Source organism: Heptranchias perlo, chromosome 28 (genome assembly GCF_035084215.1).
Source record: "Heptranchias perlo isolate sHepPer1 chromosome 28, sHepPer1.hap1, whole genome shotgun sequence".
Classification (NCBI taxonomy): domain Eukaryota; kingdom Metazoa; phylum Chordata; class Chondrichthyes; order Hexanchiformes; family Hexanchidae; genus Heptranchias; species Heptranchias perlo.
In genome coordinates, this window is record NC_090352.1 from 39,961,853 (window position 1) to 39,986,804 (window position 24,952).

A 24,952-nucleotide genomic window follows, 5' to 3' on the forward strand; every position below is an offset into this window, starting at 1 on the left:
TTTAATTAAATTTGTGTTGTGTTAATATTCCAATCGACCCCTGACATCAGAGGAGACTTTATTACGGTCATTTTCATGTTTGTTTCAGTGAGCTGAAAACTTAGAAAACTGGCCCAAGAAGGCTGACATTTCTCAGGAATTGCCGGAAATCAGAGGAGAACTTGAAAGTTTCTTGCCATTCTACCTTCCTAATTAGTGCATTTGGGGTAATATAACTTGGGGTAATGCAAATAGTGACCTAGTACCTAAAGGTATGTGGCACTGAGGGTTTTTGGTAGTTGCTTGTGACTAAACTGTTCGGTATGTGTTGTGTTGGTACATATAATTTGCTGCCTAGGACTCCTCCAATCATAAAAAAGGTGCCTTTTTTACTGGTTGTTAGATGTTGCCTTTTAAGAAGTTCCTTAACCCTATCAAGGCTGTTGAGGAAGGGTAAATGTATCAGCTGGTAAAGGGTTAATCCTTCTGTGCTAGGGAGGGGAGAAATTAGCCACAGTTCCCATTCGTGATCACTATCTGGTAGTCCCTTGAAGTACACGTGTGTGGGCATTGGGTGAGGACAGGATCAGACTTGGTGTTAATGTGTTCCACAGTCGAGTAGCTTGTCTGCGCTTAAATGTAAAGATTGGCACCTTGGGTGAGATACCAAAAAGCTGCTAGTGCCCATGGAACCATCCCTCAACAAGAGTCAGCAGCCTCAGAAAGGGATGGGAGGAAATTGGAATGGGAGCCTTCCGCTGTTAGTGATTGTGGGACATGCCAGAATGACAAGCAACTGAAATGGCCACAGGAGCGGGAAGCGTGCCTCTACCACACTCCTACTGCAGTTGAGCCTGCTTATCGTCTCCTGAGGACAGAGTCCGTTGACTGGAGTGAATATTTTGGATGTCTTGTGAGCAAACCCCTGGGGAATAAAGTGGTGTGAAGCCCTGGGGTCTGTAGGCAGATTGCAGAGATTCCATGATTCAGTAAATGTCTCCAACATCCATTGAACGCTCTGATATCTGATGCAGAAAAATGTGTTCAGAAGGATTTGTAGCATTTTAAACGTGGGCATCTTTGAAGTATGCAGAGGGCATTCAGAGTTGATGGTGTTAAAGGTGCAGCATTTTACAAGCTGTGAACATTTCTGGGCTGGACAGTACAGTTAATTCTGTTTATACAAAATGCAGCTACTGGCGGACTTAAGTCATGTGAAAAAATGCACAGATTATAGAGAAAACAAGCCCTGTGTTCAGGAGTTAGTGTGCCTAGGCTGTTGGTCATTCATGTCTGTCTGTATTTGTACATGAGGGCGCTTTGTAATGGTACCAAGGGCAATTCCTGCAAGCTTTCCTACTCCCTGTCTCCCTGTCCATGGAACTTTACCTCCAGATTTGTGGCGCTGGATCCTGAATTCAGATTTGGCTCAAACATTTGGGGAGGGGGAAGATTGGAATTGAGCTCGGATGCAGTGCAGACCCCCCAGTGTAATGTTCAGCATTCACTGCAGGGGGCAAAGGGCGTTAAATGCAGGGTTCTACCTGCCCCTGTAGTGCATGATTTAAAGAAAACCTACGGCACCAGTTACAAACCCTGGGAGAGGAAGGCTGGTTTCTGGCTAATAAAAGTAAAAGACCATGGGATCCAAGGGAAAGCGGCAAGTTGGATCCAAAATTGGTTCAATGGCAGGAAGCAAAGGGTAATGGTCGATGGGTGTTTTTGTGACTGGAAGGCTGTTTCCATTGGGGTTCTGCAGGGTTCAGTATTAGGTCCTTTGCTTTTTGTGGTATATATTAGTGATTTAGACCTAAATGTAAGGGACATGATTAAGAAGTTTGCAGATGATACAAAAATTGGCCGTGTGGTTGATAGTGAGGAGGAAAGCTGTAGACTGCAGGAAAGTATCAATGGACTGGTCAGGTGGGCAGAAAAGTGGCAAATGGAATTCAATCCGGAGAAGTGTGAGGTAATGCATTTGGGGAGGGCAAACAAGGCAAGGGAGTACACAATAAATGGGGGAGGATACTGAGAGGTGTAGAGGAACAGAGGGACCTTGGAGTGCATGTCCACAGATCCCTGAAGGTAGCAGGACAGGTAGATAAGGTGGTTAAAAAGACATATGGGATACTTTCCTTTATTAGCTGAGGCATAGAATATAAAAGCAGGGAGGTTATGCTAGAACTGTATAAAACACTAGTTAGGCCACAGCTTGAGTACTGCATACAGTTCTGGTCACCACATTACAGGAAGGATGTAATTGCACTAGAGGGTGCAGAGGAGATTTACGAGGACATTGCCAGGGCTGGAGAATTTTAGCTATGAGGAAAGATTGGATAGGCTGGGGTTGTTTTCTTTGGAACAGAGGAGGCTGAGGGGTGATTTGATTGAGGTGTATAAAATTATGTAGGGGCCTAGATAGAGTGGATAGGAAGGACCTATTTCCCTTTGCAGAGGGGTCAGTGACCAGCGGGCATAGATTTAAAGTAATTGGTAGAAGGATTAGAGGGGAGCTGAGGAGAATTTATTTCACCCAGAGGGTGGTGGGGGTCTGGAACTCACTGCCTGAAAGGGTGGGAGAGACAGAAACCCTCAAGTCATTTAAAAAGTACATAAATGTGCACTTGAAGTGTTGCAACCTACAGGGCTACGGACCAAGTGCTGGAATGTGGGATTAAGCTGGATGGCTCTTTTTCAGCCGGCATGGACATGATGGGCCAAATGGCCTCCTTTTGTGCAGTAACTTCCCATGATTCTTTGATAATACTTGACTAGGCTATTCCAGACATGCATTTTGAAATGAAATAAATGGTCTCTCTTTGGGGTAGGCTGTGGATGCAGCATAGTGACAGCTGTCCTCACCTGGGGGCTTGACTGTGATTGGGTGATTGGTGATTGGTGTTGGTGATTGGCGCCTGTAAACCAGGGTGTGGTGTGGTGTGGTGAGCGTCCTCACCTGGGAATCTGGGTGTGGTATGGTGAGCGTCCTCACCTGGGAATCTGGGTGCGATAAGATAATTATTCTCGCCTGGGGGCCTTGGTGCACTCTGGTGGTTGTCCACACCTAGGGATCTGGGTGCGGTATGGAGGATGCTTTCACCTAACGATCTGGGTGTGGTATGGTGACTGTTCTTAATAGGAACCTGGGTGCAGTACAGGGGCTAATCGTAACTATGAATCTGGCTGCGGCACGGTTACTAATCTTACCTGGAAATCTGGCTTGGTATGATGACTGTTCTTAACTGGGAATCTGGGTGCCGTATGGACACCAGTCTTACCTAGGAATCTGGGTGTGGGAATGGTGACTGTCTGCACTTAGTGATCTGGGTGCAGTGCAATGAATATTCTTACCTTGGAATCTGTGTGTGATACGGTGATAGTTCTTGCAAATCTAGGTGAAGTGCGATAGAATCTAAGTGTGGTATGGAGGCTATTCTTAACCTAGCAACCTGTGTGGTAGAGTGACTGTCCAGACTTAGGGATCTGGGCGGAGTACGGTGACTGTGCCTGGATGTGTCACAGCACAAAAAGTTGTCTCCCCACCCCTACCCGACGATTATGGGGCGAAGGGAGGCTGACAGCTGAATCCAAATTTTTTTCTTAAAGAAATGTATGAAGTAGGCAGAGTGGTGAATTCCGGGTCAGTCCTTTATGGGATAAGTTGTGTGGAAATGTCATGGGGGAAATCAGGAAATGGCAGCACATCAGTCTTCTCAAGTGAAGACTTTGGACGAATACCAGATGCAGTCAGACTGGTTCAGAAATCTGTAACACATGTAGAGGTCAGTTATGCCTGTGTTATGAAGAAACTCAAAGCATTAAATGTATACAGGGCACCTGGACCAAATGGGATATACTCCAGAATCCTCAAGGAAATGAGGTTTTGGTTAATGATTTCTAGATTGTGCCCAAGGGCTGAAAGTTGCTTGTTTCAAAGTGTTAGATACAAGGAATAGCCTCCCATCAAGGCTAGTTCTTTTTTCAATTAGCATCAGTGTCTCCTGGCTATGGATGGGGAAAAATCAGCCAAGGGGATTCCTGCTCCTGATTGCAATTCAGTGACCTCTGCTGGAAAGGTGTAGAGAAATGAGGACATGATTGGGTACAGAGTCTGGTGGTGATGGTACTGGACTAGAATTCCAGAGGTCATGAGTTTAAATCTCACCAAGACAAATTATGAAATGTAATTCAATAAATCTGGTAATTTGTGGGCATACACCAGAAAAAATTACCATGAAAACTGTCTTTTTGTTATAAAAACCCAACTGGTTCACTAATGTCCTTTAGGGAAAGGAACCTGCCACCCTTATCCAGTTTGGCTTACACTTTACTCCAGTCCCACAATGTGGCTGACTCTTAATGCCCTCTAGAGTGGCCTAGCAAGCTACTCCAATATAGAATAACCTCAAGAATGTAGTGGTTCAAGGAGAGGGGCCAATCACTTTCTCAGGGCTAGTAGGTATGGCCAATAAATGTGGCCTTGCCAGTCTTGCCCATATCCCAAGAAAGAAATAAAGAAGCCTGGATGGTGTGTGACTTGGGAGGGAGCTTGCATGTAAATATAGTCCCATATCATCAGTTAGTCACCGCCTCTGGGTAAGGAGATGTGTATGTGCAAAGCGGGATTACATTCGGTGCTTATGGCATAGATGAAGAACAAAACTGTTCAGTTTCTTGCTGAAACAAGGTAATGTTTATGTGTTTACACGGTTCTGATCGGCTGCCCAGGTCTGTAATTCAGTATAGGCCTGCCAGCAAGCTGAGTGAATCAGGATTTCTCTTTAATGACAGTGAACAGAAATTGTGCGTCGGAATTTTCATGCTTGGATGGGAGTTGTGTTTGAATCTGGTGTGTGTTTATCTGTACTCGGCTGCACTTGACAACTTGGCAATAACGAAGGAGCTAGAGTTTATGTTGGGCTGGAGCACCCAGGCGCTTGTTCGGCACAGATTCAGGTTTAAGTGCATGTACTGGCACAGGTGAGCTGGAATTGAGAATCTCACACCTTTGATGTCCGTGTTACTGTTAGGTTGTGAGTTATGTTACAGTTTGAAGTTTGTCAGAGAAACAGATAGCTCTGTGATGAAGACTGAATTTATTTTTTGCTTTTTTTTTATAAAACAGATTTCTCAGCCAACTCTTCCATTACGAATACATGGAACATCAAAGTCACTTTCGGCACCTTGTGTGCCTTGTGGCGCGCTGTTGAAATAGCCCTGCTCACTTTCAATCTGCACAAGTGACTGATGTGGTGGAGGAGATTTGCTCAGTGGGTTGAAATAATTTGTCAGTAGACAATGAAAATCTGCTTTGTTATGAGCAGTGGCGGTGAGATGGCAGGATGTGGACAAACATAATAGAGAGTTGCCTTTGCCAGGGACACAGAGATCCTGTGTACAATCTGTGTGTCAGGACTGTGCTTTGAAAGTGCAGGGAAAATATTTATTAAAACCATTTCCACTGTTGGGGAACATGCTGATGAAATACATCCTGCATAAGAATGTGATTTGGGGGAATCTACCTACAGAAATAGCCCTGACTTTGTAGACTGAACCTAGAATCATAGAATGGTTACAGCGCAGAATGAGGCCATTCGGCCCATCGAGCCTGTGCCGGCTCTTTGTAAGAGTAATCCAGTTAGTCCCATTCACCTTTTTCCCCATAGCCCCGCAAAGTTTTTTCCTTCAAGTATTTATCCAATTCCTTTTTGAAAACCACAACTACTTGCTGCGTAAAAAAGTTTTCTCTCATGTTGCCTTTAGTTCTTTTGCCAATCCCCTTAAATCTGTGCCCTCTGGTTCTCGACCCGTCCACCACAGGGAATAGTTTCTCTTCATTTACTTCATCTAAACCCTTCATGATTTTGGATACGTCTATCAAATCTCCTCTCAACTTGCTCTGCTCTAAGGAGAACAACCCCAGCTTCTCCTGTCTATGCACATAACTGAAGTCTCTCATCCCTGGAACCATTCTAGTAAATCTCTTCTGCACCCTTGTTACGGCCTTGACATCCTTCCTAAAGTGCGGTGCCCAGAATTGGACACAGTATTCCAGTTTTGGCCAAACCAGTGTTTCATAAAGGTTCAACACAACTTCCTTGCTTTTGGACTCTATGCCTCTATTTATACAGCCCAGGATCCCATATGCTTTTTTAACTGCTTCCTCAACCTGCCCTGCCACTTTCAAAGATTTCTGCACATATGCCCCCAGGCCTCTCTGTTCCTGCACCTCCTTTAGGATTGTACCCTTTAGTTTATATTGCCTCTCCTCTTTGTTCCTGCCAAAATGTATCACTTCGCACTTTTCTGCGTTAAATTTCACCTGCCATGTGTCCGCCCATTCCAGCCTGTCTTTGTCCTCCTGAACTCTATCACTATCCTCCTCACTGTTTACTACATTTCCAAGTTTTGTGTCATCTGCAAATTTTGAAGTTGTGCCCTGTATACCCAAGTCCAAGTATTAATATATATATAAAAAAAAGCAGTGATCCTAGTACCGACCCCTGGGGGACAACACTGTACACCTTCCTCCAATCCGAAAAACAACTGTTCACCACTACTCTGTTTCCTGCCACTTAGCCAATTCTGTATCCATGCTGCCACTGCCCCTTTTATTCCATGGGCTTCAACTTTGCTGATAAGCCTATTATGTGGCACTTTATCAAATGCCTTTTGAAAGTCCATATACACAACCTCAACCGCATTTCCCTCATCAACCCTCTCTGTTACCTCATCAAAAAAACTCAATCAAGTTAGTTAAACACGATTTGCCTTTAACAAATCCGTGCCGGCTTTCCTTTATTAATCAACACTTGTCCAAGTGACTATTAATTTTGTCCTGGATTATCGTTTCTAAAAGTTTCTCTACCACTGAGGTTAAACTGATTGGCCTGTAGCTGCTGGGTTTATCCTTACACCCTTTTTTGAACAAGGGTGTAACATTTGCAATTCTCCAGTCCTCTGGCACCACCCCCGTATCTAAGGAGGATTGGAAAATTATGGCCAGCACCTCTGCAATTTCCACCCTTATTTCCCTCAGCAACCTAGGATGCATCCAGTAAGTACAGCCAGCCTTTCGAGTACCTCTTTTTATCAATTTTTAGCCCATCCAGTATCTCAAATACCTCCTCTTTTACTGTGACTCTGGCAGGATCTTCTTCCTTGGTAAAGACAGATGCAAAGTACTCATTTAGTACCTCAGCCATGCCCTCTGCCTCCTTTTTGGTCCCTCATCGGCCCCACCCCTCCTCTTACTACACATTTACTATTTATATGCCTATAGAAGACTTTTGGATTCCCTTTTATGTTAGCTGCCAGTCTATTCTCATACTCTTTCCTTGCCCCTCTTATATTCTTTTTCACTTCCCCTCTGTACTTTATTCAGCCTGGTTCTCACTTGTATTATCAACCGGACATCTGTCATACGCCCCCTTTTTCTGCTTCATCCTATCCACCCGTGGGAAAATACTTAGACTGTACCCGAACCATCTCCTTTTTAAAGGCCAACCATTGTTCGATTACAGTTTTGCCTGCCAATCTTTGATTCCAATTTACCCGGGCCAGATCCGATCTCAACCCACTGAAATTGGACTTCCTCCAATTAAGTGTTGTTACTCTAGATTGCTCCTTGTCCTTTTCCTTAACTAATCTAAATTTTGATACTATGATCACTGTTCCCTAAATGTTCCCCCATTGACACTTGCTCCACTTGACCCACCTCATTTGCCAGAACCAGATCCAGCTATCTCACTCTCCTGCTCGTTTCCCATACCCTCTAATCTTTTACCAACAAGTATCTATTTTCCTTTTCAAAGAATTTATGAACTCTGCTTCAAAAATGGTTGTAGCAGAGAATTCCAGATTCTACCCAAACTCTGTAAAGAAGTGTTTTCTAATCTCTGCTTTAATTCTTTTTGTGATTATATTAAATGTGCTCTTGTCACCACCTCTCTGACCAATGGAAGCAATCTATCACCATTAGTGAACCCATCTGGTTCACTAATGTCCTTTGAGGAAGGAAACCTGCTGTCCTTACCTGGCCTGGCCTGTTTGTGACTCCAGACACACTGCAATGTGCTTGATTCTTAATCACCCTCTGAAATGGCCTAGCTACAGAAAGTCACAATAAGAATAAAACCGGATGGACCACCAGGCACAGGACACAGCAAAGGCAAACCAAGCCCAGTTGACCCGCAAAGTCCTCCTCACTAACGTCTGAGGACTTGTGCCAAAATTGGGAGAGCTGTCCCACAGACCAGTCAAGCAACAGCCTGACATACCCATACTCACAGAATCATACCTTTCAGCCAATGTCCCAGACTCTTCCATCACCATCTCTGGGTATGTCCTGTCCCATTGGCAGGCCAGACCCACCAGAGGTGGCGGTACAGTGATATACGGTCAGGAGGGAGTGGTCGTGGGAGTCCTCAACATTGACTCTGGACCCCATGAAATCTCATGGCATCAGGTCAAACATGGGCAAGGAAACCTCCTGCTGATTACCACCTACCGTCCTCCCTCAGCTGATGAATCAGTCCTCCTCCATGTTGAGCACCACTTGGAGGAAGCACTGAGGGTAGCAAGGGCAGAGAATGTACTCTGGGTGGGGGACTTCAATGTCCATCACCAAGAGTGCCTCGGTAGCACTATTACTGACTGAGCTGGCCGAGTCCTGAAGGACACAGCTGCCAGACTGGGGCTGCGGCAGGTGGTGAGCGAACCAACACGAGGGAAAAACTTACTTGACCTCGTCCTCCCCAATCTACCTGCCGCAGATGCATCTGTCCATGACAGTATTGGTAGGAGTGACCACCACACAGTCCTTGTGGAGACGAAGTCCCGTCTTCGCACTGAGGACACCATCCAACGTGTTGTGTGGCACGACCACCGTGCTAAATGGGACAGATTCAGAACAGATCTAGCAGCTCAAAACTGGGCATCCATGAGGTCCTGTGGGCCATCAGCAGCAGCAGAATTGTATTCCAGCACAATCTGTAACCTCATGGCCTGACATATTCCTCACTCTACCATTACCAACAAGCCTGGGATCAACCCTGGTTCAATGAGGAGTGTAGAAGAGCATGCCAGGAACAGCACCAGGTGTACCTAAAAATGAGATGCCAACCTGGTGAAGCTGCAACACAGGACTACATGCATGCTAAACAGCGGAAGCAACATGCTACAGACAGAGCGAAGCGATTCCACAGCCAATGGATCAGATCAAATCTCTGCAGTCCTGCCACATCCAGTCGTGAAAGGTGGTGGACAATTAAACAACTAACGGGAGGAGGAGGCTCCGTGAATGTCCCCATCCTCAATTATGGCAGAGTCCAGCACGTGAGTGCAAAAGACAAGGCTGAAGCGTTTGCAACCATCTTCAGCCAGAATTGCCGAGTGGATGATCCATCGCTGCCTCCTCCCAATATCCCCACCATCACAGAAGCCAGTCTTCAGCCGATTCGATTCACTCCTCGTGATATTAAGAAACGGCTGAGTGCACTGGATACAGCAAAGGCTATGGGCCCCAACAACATCCTGGCTGTAGTGTTGAAGACTTGTGCTCCAGAACTAGCTGCGCCTCTAGCCAAGCTGTTCCAGTACAGCTACAACACTGGCATCCACCCAACAAAGTGGAAAATTGCCCAGGTATGTCCTGTCCACAAAAAGGAGGATAAATCCAACCCAGCCAATTACTGCCCATCAGTCTGCTCTCAATCATCAGCAAAGTGATGGAAGGTATCGTCGACAGTGCTATCAAGCGGCACTTACTCACCAATAACTTGCTCACCGATGCTCAGTTTGGGTTCCGCCAGACCTCATTACAGCCTTGGTCCAAACGTGGACAAAAGAGGTGAATTCCAGAGGTGAGGTGAGAGTGACTGCCCTTGACATCAAGGCAGCATTTGACCGAGTGTGGCATCAAGGAGCCCTAATAAAATTGAAGTCATTGGGAATCAGGAATAAACTCTCCAGTGGCTGGAGTCATACCTAGCACAAAGGAAGATGGTAGTGGTAGTTGGAGGCCAATCATCTCAGCCCCAGGATGTTTTGCTGCAGGAGTTCCTCAGGGTAGTGTCCTAGGCCCAATTATCTTCAGCTGCTTCATCATCAGGTCAGAAATGGGGATGTTTGCTGATGATTGCACAGTGTTCAGTTCCATTCGCAACCCCTCAGATAATGAAGCAGTCCGTGCCCGCATGCAGCAAGACCTGGACAACATCCAGGCTTGGGCAGATAAGTGGCAAGTAACATTCGCGCCAGACAAGTGCCAGGCAATGACCATCTCCAACAAGAGAGAGTCTAACCACCTCCGCTTGACATTCAACAGCATTACCATCACCGAATCCCCCACCATCAACATCCTGAGGGTCACCATTGACCAGAAACTTAACTGGACCAGCCATATAAATACTGTGGCTACAAAAACAGATCAGAAGCTTGGGTATTCTGCGGTGAGTGACTCACCTCCTGATTCCCCAAAGCCTTTCCACCATCTACAAGGCACAAGTCAGGAGTGTGATGGAATACTCTCCAATTGCCTGGATGAGTGCAGCTCCAACAACACTTGAGAAGCTCGACACCATGCAGGACAAAGCAGCCCGCTTGATTGGCACCCCACCCACCACCGTAAACGTTCACTCCCTTCACCGGCGCACTGTGGCTGCAGTGTGTACCATCCACAGGATGCACTGCAGCAACTCGCCAAGGCTTCTTCGACAGTACACCTCCCAAACCTGCGACCTCTACCACCTAGAAGGGCAGCGGGCACATGGGAACAACACCACCTGCACGTTCCCCTCCAAGTCACACACCATCCTGACTTGGAAATATATTGCCATTCCTTCATCATCGCTGGGTCAAAATCCTGGAACTCCCTTCCTAACAGCACTGTGGGAGAACCTTTACCACACAGACTGCAGTGATTCAAGTAGGCGGCTCACCACCACCTTCTCGAGGGCACTTAGGGACGGGCAATAAATGCCGGCCTCGCCAGTGAAGCCCACATCCCATGAACAAATAAAAAAAATCCTTCATAATCTTGAAGACCTCTGAGGTTTTTCCTTAACCTTCTCAGCTCTAGTGAGAAAAAGCCCCAACTTCTCAAGTCTCTCTTGATAACTGTCACTCCTTATCCTAGTTAATCTGCACTGCACCTTTTCCATTGATTGCATATCCTCCTAAAATGGGGTGCACACAGGCTCTATGCATGAGCAATCCAGCTAATCTCACTCCCCCACCCTATCCCTGTAGCCCTGCACAATTTTTCGTTTTTAGTGCTTACCAAGTTCCCTTTTGAAGGCCATGATTGAATCTGCCTCCACCACCCCCTCGGGCAGTGCATTCCAGATCCTGACCGCTCGCTGTGTAAAAAAGTTTTTCCTCACCTTTGATTCTTTTGCCAATCACCTTAAATCTATGTCCTCTGGTTCTTGACCCTTCTGCCAATGGGAACAGTTTCTCTCCATCTACTCTGTCTAGACTCTTCATGATTTTGAATACCTCTATCAAATCTCCTCTCAACCTTCTCTGTTCCAAGGAGAACAACCCCAGCTTCTCCAGTCTATCCCACGTAACTAAAGTCCCTCATCTCTGGAATCATTCTAGTGAATCTCTTCTGCACCCTCTCTAAGGCCTTCACATCCTTCCCAAAATGCAGTGCCCAGAACTGGACATAATACTCCAGCTGAAAGAAAAAGCATACAATTCCGCGAAGATTAGTGGCAGGTCAGAAGATTGGACAGAATATAAAAAACAGCAAAGAATGACGAAAAGAATAATGAGGAGGGAGAAATTAGAGTACAAGAGAAAGCTCGCCAGAAATATAAAAACAGATAGTAAGAGTTTCTACAGGCATCTAAAAAGGAAAAGAGTAAATAAAGTGAGCGTTGGTCTTCTAGAGAGAGTGTCTGGGGAATTAATAATGGAGAATAAGGAAATGACGGATGAATTGAACAGATATTTTGCATCCGTCTTCACTGTAGAGGATACAAATAACATACCAGAAATAATTGTGAATGAAGAGGTGAAAGGGAGGGAGGAACTGAAAACATTTACAATCGCCAGCGAAAGGGTTCCGAAAAAATTATTACAACTAAAAGCTGACAAGTCCCCAGGTCTTGACGGACTTCATCCTAGGGTCTTAAAAGAAGTGGCTGCAGAGATAGTAGATGCATTGGTATTAATTTTCCAAAATTCCCTAGATTCTAGAAGGGTCACATCAGATTGGAAAATATCGAATGTAATTCCTCTATTCAAGAAAGGAGGGAGATAGAAAGCAGGAAACTACAGGCCAGTTAGCTTAACATCCGTCATAGGGAAAATGCTAGAATCTATTATTAAGGGGGTGACAGCAGGACTCTTATAAAATCTCAATGCAATCAGGTAGAGTCAACACGGCTTTGTGAAAGGGAAATCGTGTTTGACTAATTTATTAGTTCTTTGAGGAAGTAACAAGCAATGTGGATAAAGGGGATCCTGTGGATGTGGTGTACTTGGATTTCCAGAAGGCATTTGACAAGGTGCCACATCAAAGCCTACTACACAAAATAAGAGCTCTTGGTGTAGGGGTGTAACATATTACCATGGATAAAGGATTGGTTAACTAACAGGAAACAGAGAGTAGGCATAAATGGGTCATTTTCAGGTTGGCAAGATGTAACGAGTGGAGTGCCTCAGGGTTCAGTGCTGGGGCCTCAACTATTTACAATCTATATCAATGACTTGAATGAAGGGACCGAATGTATGATTGCTAAATTTGCTGATGACACAAAGATAGGTAGGAAAGTAAGTTGCGAAGAGGACATAAGGAGTCTGCAAAGAGATATAGACAGGTTAAGTGTGTGGGCAAAAATTTGGCAGATGGAATATAATGTGGGAAAATGTGAACTTGTCCACTTTGGCAGGAGGAATAGAAAAGCAGTATATTATTTAAATAGAGAGATTGCAGAACTCTGAGGTACATGAATCACAGGTACAGCAAGTGATTAGGAAGGCAAATGGAATGTTGTCATTTATTGCAAGGGGAATGGAATATAGAGATATTTTGCTAAAGTAGTACAGGGCATTGGTGAGACTACATCTAGAATACTGTGCAGTTTTGGTCTCCTTATTTAAGAAAGGACATAATTGCTTTAGAGGCACTTCAGAGAAGGTTCACTCAACTGATTCCTGGGATGAGGGGGTTATCTGATTAGGAAAGGTTGGACAAGTTGGGCCTGTATACACTGGAGTTTAGAAGAATGAGAGGTGATCTTACTGAAACACATAAGATCCTCGGGGACTTGAAGGGGTAGATGCTGAGAGGATGTTTTCCCTTGTGGGAGAGACTAGCACTAGGGGCCACGGTTTAAAAATAAGGGGTCTCCCATTTAAGACAGAGATGAGGAGAAATGTTTTCTCTGAGGGTCATGAGAGCGGTGGAGGCAGGGTCAGTAAATATTTTTAAGGCTGAGTTAGATAGATTCCTGATTAACAAGGGAGTCAAAGGTTATAGTAGGTCGACGGGAAAGTAGAGTTGAGGTCACAATCAGATCAGCCATGATCTTATCAAATGGCAGAGCAGGCTCGAGGGGCCGAATGGCCTACTCCTGCTCTTAATTCGTATGATCGTATGTAGTTGTGGCCGACCCAGTGTTTTATAAAGATTCTTCATGACTTCCTTGCTTTTGTACTCTATGCCTCTATTTATAAAACCCAGGACCCAGTATGCTTTTTTAACCGCTTTCTCAACCTGCCCTGCCACCTTCAATGATTCGTGCACGTATACCCCCAGATCCCTCTGTTCCTGTACCCCTTTTAGAATTGTGCCCTCTAGTTTATATTGCGCCTCCTCATTTTTCGTACCAAAGTGCATTTTTCCGCATTAAACTTCATCTGCCACATGTCCGGCCATGCCACCAGCGTGTCTATATCCTCTTGAAGTCTATCACTATCCTGTTCACTACCCTTCCAAGTTTTGTGTTATCTGCAAATTTTGAAATTGTGCTCTGTACTCCCAAGTCCAAGTCATTAATGTATATCAAGAAAAGCAATGGCCCCAGCACCGGCCCCTGGGGAAAACCACTCTCTAGTCCGAAAAACAACCATTCACCACTACTCTCTATTTTCTGTCATTTAGCCAATTCTGTATCCATGTTGCTGTTGCCCCCTTTATTCCATGGGCCGCAATCTTATTAGCAAGTCTACCGTGTGGCTCTTTATCAAATGCTTTTTGAAAATCCATATACACCACATCAACTCCATTGCCCTCATCTACCCTCTTCTATTTAATCCCATATCACAAGACTCTAGCAATTTACCAATAACTGAGGTAAGAATAACTGGACTATAATTTCCTGGCTTATCCCTGTCTCCTATTATGAAAGAGTTGTCATATTTCCCATCCTCCAGTTCTCTGGCACAGTTTGGAAAAACATAGCCTGAGAATCTGCTATTTCTACCCAAGCTTCTGTCAGCAGGATGCTCGGATGTAAGCCATCCAGGTATCTGTGATTTGTCAACGTAATACAGCCATTTCTCCTTGAATAAAAATCTTCTCTAACTGTTCTTTACCCACTTCTGATGGTTCTACATTTCCATTATCCACGCCCTCAATGCAAATTGAGGCAAAATACTTATTTGGTATCTTTGCCATCCCCTAATCCTCTGTATTTAACCACTGGTGTACCTGCCCTGGGAATGTTTGATGGGACAGTGTAGAGACAGCTTTACTCTGTATCAAACCTGTATTTTACCTGACTGGGAACTATTGCTGTTGACGTAAGGTGGTTGCCATTAGCGACATACCTCACCTTGAAGAATGCAAAAATTCACATTCGAAGAAGCACATGAACAATTTCTGCACAGACCTTTGTCTTGCTGGTTGTTGGCAGGGAACCAGCCCACCTCTTGCCTGATAATCGTGTCTGTTTTGCTAACTGGTGTAATTATGCACTTTCTTGCACATTGCTCTATCAGTTTGATTTCAGCTTATAACTCCATCTTTTCTGATGCCAATTCATGCAACAACAAAAAATTCCCACCAAATTTGGTGCCAGGGTCAAGAATATCACTGAGCAGCTGCAGAACATTCTTGGGGGGAGGATGAACCGCCAGAGGTCGTGGTCCATATCGGTACCAACGACATAGGTAGAAAGATGGATGAGGTCCTCCAGGCAGATTTTAAGGAGTTAGGAAAGAGATTAAGAAGCAGGACCTCAAAGGTAGTAATTTCCGATTACTCCCTGTGCCACGCGCTAATGAGCTTAGAAATAGGAGGATAGAGCAGATAAATGCATGACTGCAGAGATGGTGCAGGTTTTAGATTCCTGGGGCATTGGGACCGGTTCTGGGGAAGGTGGGACGGGTTGCACCTCAATGGAGCTGGGATCAATGTCTACGCGGGGAGTTTCGCTAGTGCTGTAGGGGAGGGTTTAAACTAATTTGGCAGGGGAATGGGCACCAGGATGTAGCAGTGGAAAGGAGAAACGAGGGGCACAAAGGATCGGGGGAGAAAAATAGCACTGGAGCAAGTAATAGTACATTATTAGGTGGGATCAAACTAAGAGCGAGTACAAGAAAGTCTAAGAATGGTTTGCAGTGCCTGTGTGTAAACGCACGTAGTGTGGTAAACAAGGTTGGTGAGCTGCAGGCGCAAATAGCCACATGGGAATACGATGTCGTGGCGATAACAGAGACCTGGCTCAAAAAAGGGCAGGATTGGGTACTAAATATTCCTGAATACAAGGTGTTCAGAAAAGGTAGGGAAGGAAAGAAAGGAGGGGGGTGGTGGCAGTATTGATTAAGGAGAATATTGCAATACTGGAGAGAGAGAGAGCATGTCCTGGAGGGGTCAAGGACAGAATCTATTTGGTTAGAGTTGAGAAATAAAAGAGATGCCATTACACTACTGGGTGTATTCTATAGGCCACCAACTAGTGGGAAGGAGATAGAGGAGCAAATTTGCAGGGAAATTACCGAGAGGTGCAAAAGCTATAGAGTAATGATAACTGGGGACTTCAACTATCCTAATATAGACTGGGATAACAATAATAATAAGGGGCAAAGAGGGGGAGGAATTTTTGACGTGTTCAGGATAACTTTCTTAACCAGTACGTTTCCGGCTCAACGAGGAAGGAGGCATTGCTGGACTTGGTTCTAGGGAATGAGACGGGCCAAGTGGAGCAAGTGTCAGTGGGGGAGCATTGAGGGAACAGCGATCATGGTATCATAAGGTTTACAATAGCTATGGAAAAGGACACAGACCACTCTAAAGTAAAAATACTCAATTGGAGGAGGGCCAATTTCAATGGGATGAGAACTGATCTGGCCCGGGTAAATTGGAATCAAAGATTGGCAGGCAAAACTGTAATTGAACAGTGGGCAGCCTTTAAGGAGGAGATGGTTCGGGTACAGTCTAGGCACATTCCCACGAGGGAGAAAGGGCAACTAAAGCCAGAGCTCCCTGGATGACAAAAGAGATAGTGAGTAAGATGAAATGGAAAAAAGGGGCATATGACAGATATCAGGTTGATAACACAAGTGAGAAGCAGGCAGAATATAGAAAGTTCAGAGGGGAAGTGAAAAAGGAAATAAGAGGGGCGAAGGGAGAGTATGAGAATAGACTGGCGGCCAACATAAAAGGGAATCCAAAAGTCTTCTATAGGCATATAAATAGTAAACGGGTAGTAAGAGGAGGGGTGGGGCCGATTAGGGACCATAAAGGAGATCTACTCATGGAGGCAGAGGTGATGGCCGAGGTACTAAATGAGTACTTTGCATCTGTCTTTACCAAGAAAGAAGATGCTGCCAGAGTCTTAGTAAAGGAAGATATAGTTGAGATACTGGATGGGCTAAAAATTAATAGGGGAGGTGCTTGAAAGGCTGGCTGTACTTAAAGTAGATAATTCTCCCGATCCGGATGGGATGCATCCTAGGTTGCTGAGGGAAGTAAGGGTGGAAATTGCAGAGGTACTGGCCATAATCTTCCAAACACCCGTAGATACTGGGGGTGGTGCCAGAGGACTGGAGAATTGCAAATGTTTACACCCTTGTTCAAAAAAGGATAAACCCAGCAACTACAGGCCAGTCAGTTTAACCTCTGGTGGGGAAACTTTTAGAAACGATAATCCAGGACAGAATTAACAGTCACTTGGACGAGTGTGGATTGATTAGGGAAAGCCAGCACGGATTTGTTAAAGGCAAATCGTGATAGAATTTTTTTGATGAGATAATAGAGAGGGTAGATTAGGGCGATGTGGTGTACATGGACTTTCAAAAGGAGTTTGATAAAGTGCCGCACGGTAGGCTTATCAAGATTGCGGCCCATGGAATAAAGGGGGCGATAGCAACATGGATACAGAATTGGCTAAGTGGCAGGAAACAGAGAGTAGCGGTGAACGATTGTTTTTCGGACAAGAAGGAAGTGTACAGTGGTGTTCCCCAGGTACTGGGACCACTGCTTTTCTTGATATATATTAATGACTTGTACTTGGGTGTACAGGGCACAATTTCAAAATTTACAGATGACACAAAATGTGGAAAGGTTGTAAACAGTGAGGAGGATAGTGATAGACTTCAAGAGGATATAGACAGGCTGGTGGCATGGGCGGACACGTGGCAGATGAAATTTAACCCAGAAAAATGTGAAGTGATACATTTCGGTAGGAAGAACGAGGAGAGGCAATATAAACCAAAGGGCACAACTCTAAAGGGGGTACAAGAACAGAGGGATCTGGGGGTATATGTGCATAAATCGTTGAAGGTGGCAGGGCAGGTTGAGAAAGAGGTTAAAAGTCATATGGGATCCAGGGCTTTATAAATAGGGACATAGAGTACAAAAGTATGGAAGTCATGATGAACCTTTGGTTTGGCCACAACCGGAATATTGTGGCCAGTTCTGGGCACCGCATTTTAGGAAAGATGACTAGGCCTTAGAGGGGGTGCAGAAGAGATTTACTGGAATGATTCCAGGGATGAGGGACTTTAGTTACGTGGATAGACTGGAGAAGCTGGGGTTGTTCTCCTTGGAACAGAGATGGTTGTGAGGAGATTTGATAGAGGTATTCAAAATCATGAAGGGTCTAGACAGAGTAGATGGAGAGAAACTATTCCCATTGGCAGAAGGGTCAAGAACCAGACCAGAGGACATAGATTTAAGGTGACTGGCAAAAGAACCAAAGGTGACATGAGGAAAAACTTTTTTACACAGCGAGTGGTTAGGATCTGGAATGCACTGCCTGAGGGGGTGGTGGAGGCAGATTCAATCATGGCCTTCAAAAGGGAACTGGATAAGTACTTGAAAGGAAAAAATTTGTCTGGCTACGGGGATAGGGCGGGGGAGTGGGACTAGGGGGAATGGGACTAGATGGATTGCTCTTGCATGTAGCCGTCGTGGACTCGATGGACTGAATGGCCTCCTTCCGTGCTGTAACCTTTGTGTGATTCTATGATTATTTCTCGCCTCTGCCAATATATTCCTGAATTTTTAATTTTTTAAGCTCCATTAAACAGAGGTTCTTGTAAATATGTGTAACTTTCTTTCTGTTCAATACTCCACTGTGCAATGGTTATTAACGTTGATGTGCATAGAGTGTTAGTCTAAGGTTGATTAACTTGGATGTACATACTGTAGGTGTAATAGTTACTCATTTGCCAATACTTTCATTGGTTTTCCCTTTGGTGTCAGCCTTGGTCCAGTGGATAGCACTCTGGGCTTTGAGTCTGAAGGTTGTGGGTTCAAGCCCCACTCCAGAGACTTGAGCACATAATCTGGGCTGACACTCCTTTCAAATCAGACATCCAACCAAAACCCTGTCTTCCCTCTCAGGTGGATGTAATAGATCCCATGGCACTATTCGAAGAAGCGCAAGGGAGTTTTCCCCGGTGTCCTGGCCAAAATTTATCCCTCAACCAAAATCACTAAAACAGATGATCTCATTGCTGTTTGTGCGACTTTGCTGCGTGCAAATTTGCTGCCGCGTTTCCCTACTGCAGAGACTACACTTCAGAAAAGTACTTCATTAGCTGTAAAGCGCTATGGAGTAATGTTGTGAAAGATGCTACATAAATGCAAGTACTTTGTGTTTCTGTTGCAGAATGGAGACCTTCCCGTCAGTGGCTTCAAATGTTCTGAAGGAATTCAGAGCTTTACTTCAGCACAGCCCATCCCCCATCGGTAACACCCGCATGCTGCAGCTCATGGCTATAAACATGTTCGCAGTGCATCACTCCCAGCTCAAAGGTAAGCCGTACTTCTGATTTGTAACTTTATTTCTTGAATTACACAGCAATAGCTTCAACTTACAAGAGGTAAATGCTACAAAGAAGGAAATGAGAAAAGAATATCGAGCCCCATCATGTGCATCACCTTTTCTCCCTTTTTAATCCGTCACAGTCCTATCTCTCTCCACCAACAGGTAGGTGGAAAACATAATTGAAATCCGATTTATATCTTCCCTTATCACGGCTGTCAAACATCTCCCTCGAGCTTTTCTCCTTGCCTTTCTCTCTCACTCTGTTCAGTTATATATTCCATAATTTTCAGGTAGGTGATATATGTAATGTCTAAGATTATTGACGGGGAACGTTTGAAACGGAGTGAACTGGTAAGAGTTTTACTTTTTGAAATACTGTCTCTGCCCAATAAGGAAAGGGGAGGTGCGTGTACCTGTTCACAGCCTCACGGGCTGCCCTAAGAATGACAGCACAGGTTGCATGGTATAAGTGGTGCAGATCGGGAAAGAATTACATCGAGAAATACCAAAAATGTTGTGACAAAATGAGTGAGGCTCCCAAACAGCTTTACCCAGACCACATCTCCAATGTTATAACTGGAGAGAATTATATTACTGAATGCCCATGGGAGAGGGAGAGTTGGGTGCTAGAAATATATAAAAGAGCATCAGTTGCATGTAAACTTTTATATTCTTTATCTGCCACTTTGCATCCTTTAAGTGTCCAAAGCGGGACTGAACCAGACAGTTTGCAAGCTTGGTGTCCTATTTAACCCTGAGCTGAGTTTCCGTCCCCATTTCCTTTCCGTCAGGAAGACTGCCTACTTCCACCTCCGTAACATTGTCCTCCTCCACTCCTACCTCAGCCCATCTGCTGCTGAAACACTCATCCATACTTTTGTCACCTCTATACTTGATTCCTCCAACATTCTCTTGGCTGGCCTCCCATCCTCCATAAACTCCAGCTTGTCCAAAACTCTGCTGCCTGTATCCGATCTAGCTCCAAATCTTGCTCACCCATCACTCCTTGCTGATCTGCAATGGCTCCCGGTTCCCCAACATCTCAAATTAAAATTCTCATCCTCATGTTTAAATCCCTCCATGGCCTTGCTCCATCCTATATCTGTAACCTCCTACAATCCTCCCCCGAACTCTCCATTCCTGACTCCTGCTTCTTTTGCATTCATCCTCTATTTGCCCCACCTTTAGCCAAGGATATTAAGGGATATGGAGCCAAGACTGGTTAATGGAGTTAGGATACAGAGCAGCCATGATCTCATTGGATGGCAGAACAGGCTCGAGCTGAATGGCTTGCTCCTGTTCCTATGTTCTTATATTCCTTTGGCAGCTGTGTCTGCAGCTGCCTAGGTCCCACTCTGGAATCCCTCCCCAAACCCCTCCGCCTCGCCAGCTCCCTTTCCTTGTTTAAGACCCTCATTAAAACCCACCTCTTTGACCAAGCTTTTGGTCGTGCCTCCTCCTTTGGCTCGATGTTTGTTTCCCTCATGTCTCTGAAGCAACTTGAGACGCTTTTCTGCATTAAATGCAAGCTTTTCTTGTTATTATGCTGGCAGCCAACGGTTCAGTAGCAAATAAAGATAATAGGGGTAATAGAGGGCAGCCCAGCCGAGGCCTGAAGTGCATTTCTACTCACCCAACACCTCACTTACTGAGCAAGTCACCAAAAAGTCACAGCTGGGTTTCCAATTTGCCTAATTTGTTACATTCCCATTTTCCTGCTTAATAGTTACTATAGCATAAAAACTAATGAGTGAAGCACTTCAGGGTGTTTGACAGATGTGACGTGGTGCTGTATAAAAGTAGGTATATTTTTCCTCAGTTATGTCCAGTTTTTTCACCTGTTATGTGCCACATTAAGTCAGAACTATTTAAAAATAGCTCACTAACTGGTGTCTGTCAGTGGTTTCGGCAGTCAGAACTCAGCATGTAAACTGACACTCCAGTCAGCAGCCAGAGTCACCTTGGTAGAGTGGAAAGCGGGGGGAGACACTGCTTGCTGCAGCCAGTGACACCTGGGGTGGAGAAGAGGAAGGAGGGAGAATGGCTGCTTCCGGCCGCCAGCCTATATGGTGTGGAATGGGAGATGTTTTCCTGCAACAGCTGGCAAACTTGGCAGTTTTTCCTAATTCTTTTTTGTTTGTCTTGTGGGGAGCCGACTATTTGCAGGAGCTCCACAGCTTGCTTTCGAACAAGGTACTTGAGCAGGTCGCTTCATTCAACACTCTAAATCTGCAGAGGGAATTTTTCCAAATGTTAGACGGTCATGTCTGGGGAGGGGCAGCCCTGAAATGACCCAGACACGTATAAGAGACACATTAAAACGCAATTTTAAAAATATGATGGATTAAAATAAATTTATCTCCACACCTGCTGCATGAACTGGAAACTCAGGAGTGAGTGAATATAACCAGTTCAGTTCTGACACAATAAACAGGGCATTCCTTTTTTCCCCATTGCCTATCCTCAATTTCTTTTTTCACATCTGGGAATGATAAAAACTGCAGATCCCAGATCGGCATCATTTTCAATACAAAAACGCACTTTTTTTTATCACAATGGAGAAAGTTTTCTTAAAAAAAAAGCCTTTTCTTTCCATGTGTGTCCCCACCCCAGAATGCAGTGCGATCGGTATGTCACCAGGATTGCATTGTGAGGCTATACTGCAGAAAGTAAGCATGGACCTACTACTTGGGCATGGTTATATCTTTGAGGTAAAGTACAAGATAAATGCAGATGAAGGAGAAGTTTATATTTTGTTTAAAGGACAAGTCTCCTTTTTAAATTAGTTTTCTCCCTTGCTTCCTTATTGATTTCTACCAGCTCCCATGCCTCAGCCTGTGCTGTTCTACGAGTGACCATAAGACCATAAGAGATAGGAGCAGGAGTAGGCCATTCGGCCCCTCGAGCCTGCTCTGCCATTTAGTGAGATCATGGCTGATCTGATTTTTACTTCAACTCCACTTTCCCGCCCTTTCCCCATATCCTTTACTCCCTTGCTGATCAAAAATTTGTCTAACTCAGCCTTGAATGTATTCAATGACTGAGCCTCCACAGCTTTTTGGGGTGAAGAATTCCAAAGATTCAGGACTCTCTGGGAGAAGAAATTCCTCCTCATTTCTGTCTTAAAGGGCGACCCCTTATTCCGAGACTATGCCCCCGCTCCTAGTTTTAGATTCCCCCATGAGGGGTAACATCCTCTCAGCATCTACCCAATCGAGTCCCCTCAGAATCTTGTATGTTACAATAAGGTCTCCTCTCATTCTTCTAAACTCCAATGAGTATAGACCCAACCTGTTCAGTCTTTCCTCATAAGACAACCCTTCCATACCCAGAATCAACCTAGTGAACCTTCTCTGAACTGCTTCCAATGCAAGTATGTCCTTCCTTAAATAAGGGCACTAGAACTGTACGCAGTACTCCAGGTGTGGTCTCACCAGCACCCTGTACAGTTGTAGCATGACTTCCCTGCTTTTATACTCCATCCCCCCAGAAATAAAGGCCAACATTCCGTTTGCCTTCCGGATTACCTGCTGCACCTGTATGTTGACTTTTTGTGTTTCATGTACGAGGGCACCCAGATCCCTCTGTACCGTAGCATTTTGTAGTATTTCTCCATTCAAGTAATATTTTACTTTTTTATTTTTCCTCCCAAAGTGAATGACATCACATTTTCCCACATTATATTCCATCTGCCAAATTTTTGCCCATTCGCTTAAACTGTCAATATCCCTTTGCAGACACTTTGTGTCCTCATCGCAACTTGCTTTTCCACCTAACTTTGTATCATCAGCAAATTTGGCCACAAGACACTCTGTTTCTTCATCCAAGTCATAGAGTCATAGAGTTATACAGCACGGATAGAGGCCCTTCGGCCCATCGTGTCCGCGCCGGCCATCAAGCCCTGTCTACTCTAATCCCATATTCCAGCATTTGGTCTGTAGCCTTGTATGCTATGGCATTTCAAGTGCTCATCCAAATGCTTCTTGAATGTTGTGAGGGTTCCTGCCTCCACAACCCTTTCAGGCAGTGAGTTCCAGACTCCAACCACCCTCTGGGTGAAAAAGTTCTTTCTCAAATCCCCTCTAAACCTCCCGCCTTTTACCTTGAATCTATGTCCCCTTGTTATAGAACCCGCAACGAAGGGAAAAAGCTCCTTAGTATCCATTGATATATATTGTAAATAGTTGAGGCTGCGGCACCTCACTAGTTACAGATTGCCATTTTGAAAATGACCCATTTATCCTGACTCTTTGTTTTCTGTTAGTTAACCAATCCTTTATCCATGCCAGTATATTACTGTGTGAGTGGCCACTAGGTGGTGTGTGAGTGGCTCAGCATGGCTGTCCTCTATTTTCTCCTTCCCTTCCTTCCGGGGACAGTACCTGGCCTCCACTTGGTACCACCCTGAGAACGGAAGCTGATGTGAACTGATATCCCCAACTCCAATGGAGTCAATCGCTGCATTGGCTCACTTTGTTCCTGCATGCAAATGTGCAAGGTAACCAGGTTTTCTGTAATCCGGGGCCTCCCGTTGCCCTGCTCTACGATCGGGGGCCTCCCGTTGCCCTGCTCTACGATCGGGTGCCTCCCGTTGCCCTGCTCTACGATCGGGGGCCTCCCGTTGCCCTGCTCTACGATCGGGTGCCTCCCGTTGCCCTGCTCTACGATCGGGGGCCTCCCGTTGCCCTGCTCTAGGATCGGGGGCCTCCCGTTGCCCTGCTCTAGGATCGGGGGCCTCCCGTTGCCCTGCTCTAGGATCGGGGGCCTCCCGTTGCCCTGCTCTAGGATCGGGGGCCTCCCGTTGCCCTGCTCTAGGATCGGGGGCCTCCCGTTGCCCTGCTCTAGGATCGGGGGCCTCCCGTTGCCCTGCTCTAGGATCGGGGGCCCCCCGTTGCCCTGCGGCGCCGGGTGACGGGAGGCCCCGGATTGCGGCGCCGGGTGACGGGAGGCCCCGGATTGCGGCGCCGGGTGACGGGAGGCCCCGGATTGCGGCGCCGGGTGACGGGAGGCCCCGGATTGCGGCGCCGGGTGACGGGAGGCCCCGGATTGCGGCGCCGGGTGACGGGAGGCCCCGGATTGCGGCGCCGGGTGACGGGAGGCCCCGGATTGCGGTACACGTTGTGATCACAACTTTTATTTCTGTTTCTTGGAAAAAAAAATCCTGTATTAAGTTTTACTGAGTAGTACAATGGCAATAAACCCAGAAATCCCAGAGTGTACTCAGCAAAAATGGCTCCTGCACACCAATAAACAGCTTGGAAGTAGGCCAGGGTGTTTATTCAGTGTGCAGCAGCCGTTTATTGCCTAGTACACTCTGGGATTCCTACATTTATCACTTAATTTTCACTGCCTCTTTTAGCTTACCACCACCACCACGCCTCAGCGGTTTCACTGACTGCTTCTGCCTTGATCCATTGCAATTTAGGGATTACAGAGTCCTGCTTCAACCCTAACAGAGCTCAACATTCATTCGCCTTCACACTACTGCTCTCCAAACCCCTCCTGGCTGAGCGCACCACAGTGAATTCCCCTCTCACCTTGTGACTGATTAAAATCACACTGCACCTCACACCCTGAGTACATCAATCAATCAGAGAGTCTCTGCTGAAAACTCACCTTGTGCTGACTTGTAAGAAGATGCTGTGCCTTTTTACGGCCAGTCTTTCGTTTTAGTGAAAATTCTAGTGAAGATGTCTTGTGGTCTTTCTTTTCACAGCAAACTGTTTTGATGTAAAAAAAAG

The 24,952-nt window shown here is 45.5% G+C and overlaps 1 protein-coding gene and 1 long non-coding RNA gene across 4 annotated transcripts in view; one reads left to right on the plus strand and one right to left on the minus strand.

The window, feature by feature from the left end:
- The window catches only part of LOC137345112 (uncharacterized), a 78,117-nt gene extending 53,197 nt beyond the window's left edge, over window positions 1-24,920 (minus strand). For both annotated transcript variants that reach the window (XR_010968550.1, XR_010968551.1), the window contains exon 1: window positions 24,828-24,920. This is a non-coding gene — a long non-coding RNA (uncharacterized lncRNA). The remainder of the gene's footprint in view (window positions 1-24,827) is intronic.
- The window catches only part of smg6 (SMG6 nonsense mediated mRNA decay factor), a 323,207-nt gene that overhangs the window by 89,860 nt on the left and 208,395 nt on the right, over window positions 1-24,952 (plus strand). For both annotated transcript variants that reach the window (XM_068008576.1, XM_068008577.1), the window contains exon 10: window positions 19,053-19,198. In XM_068008576.1, the coding sequence (XP_067864677.1) occupies window positions 19,053-19,198 (146 nt within the window). The remainder of the gene's footprint in view (window positions 1-19,052; window positions 19,199-24,952) is intronic.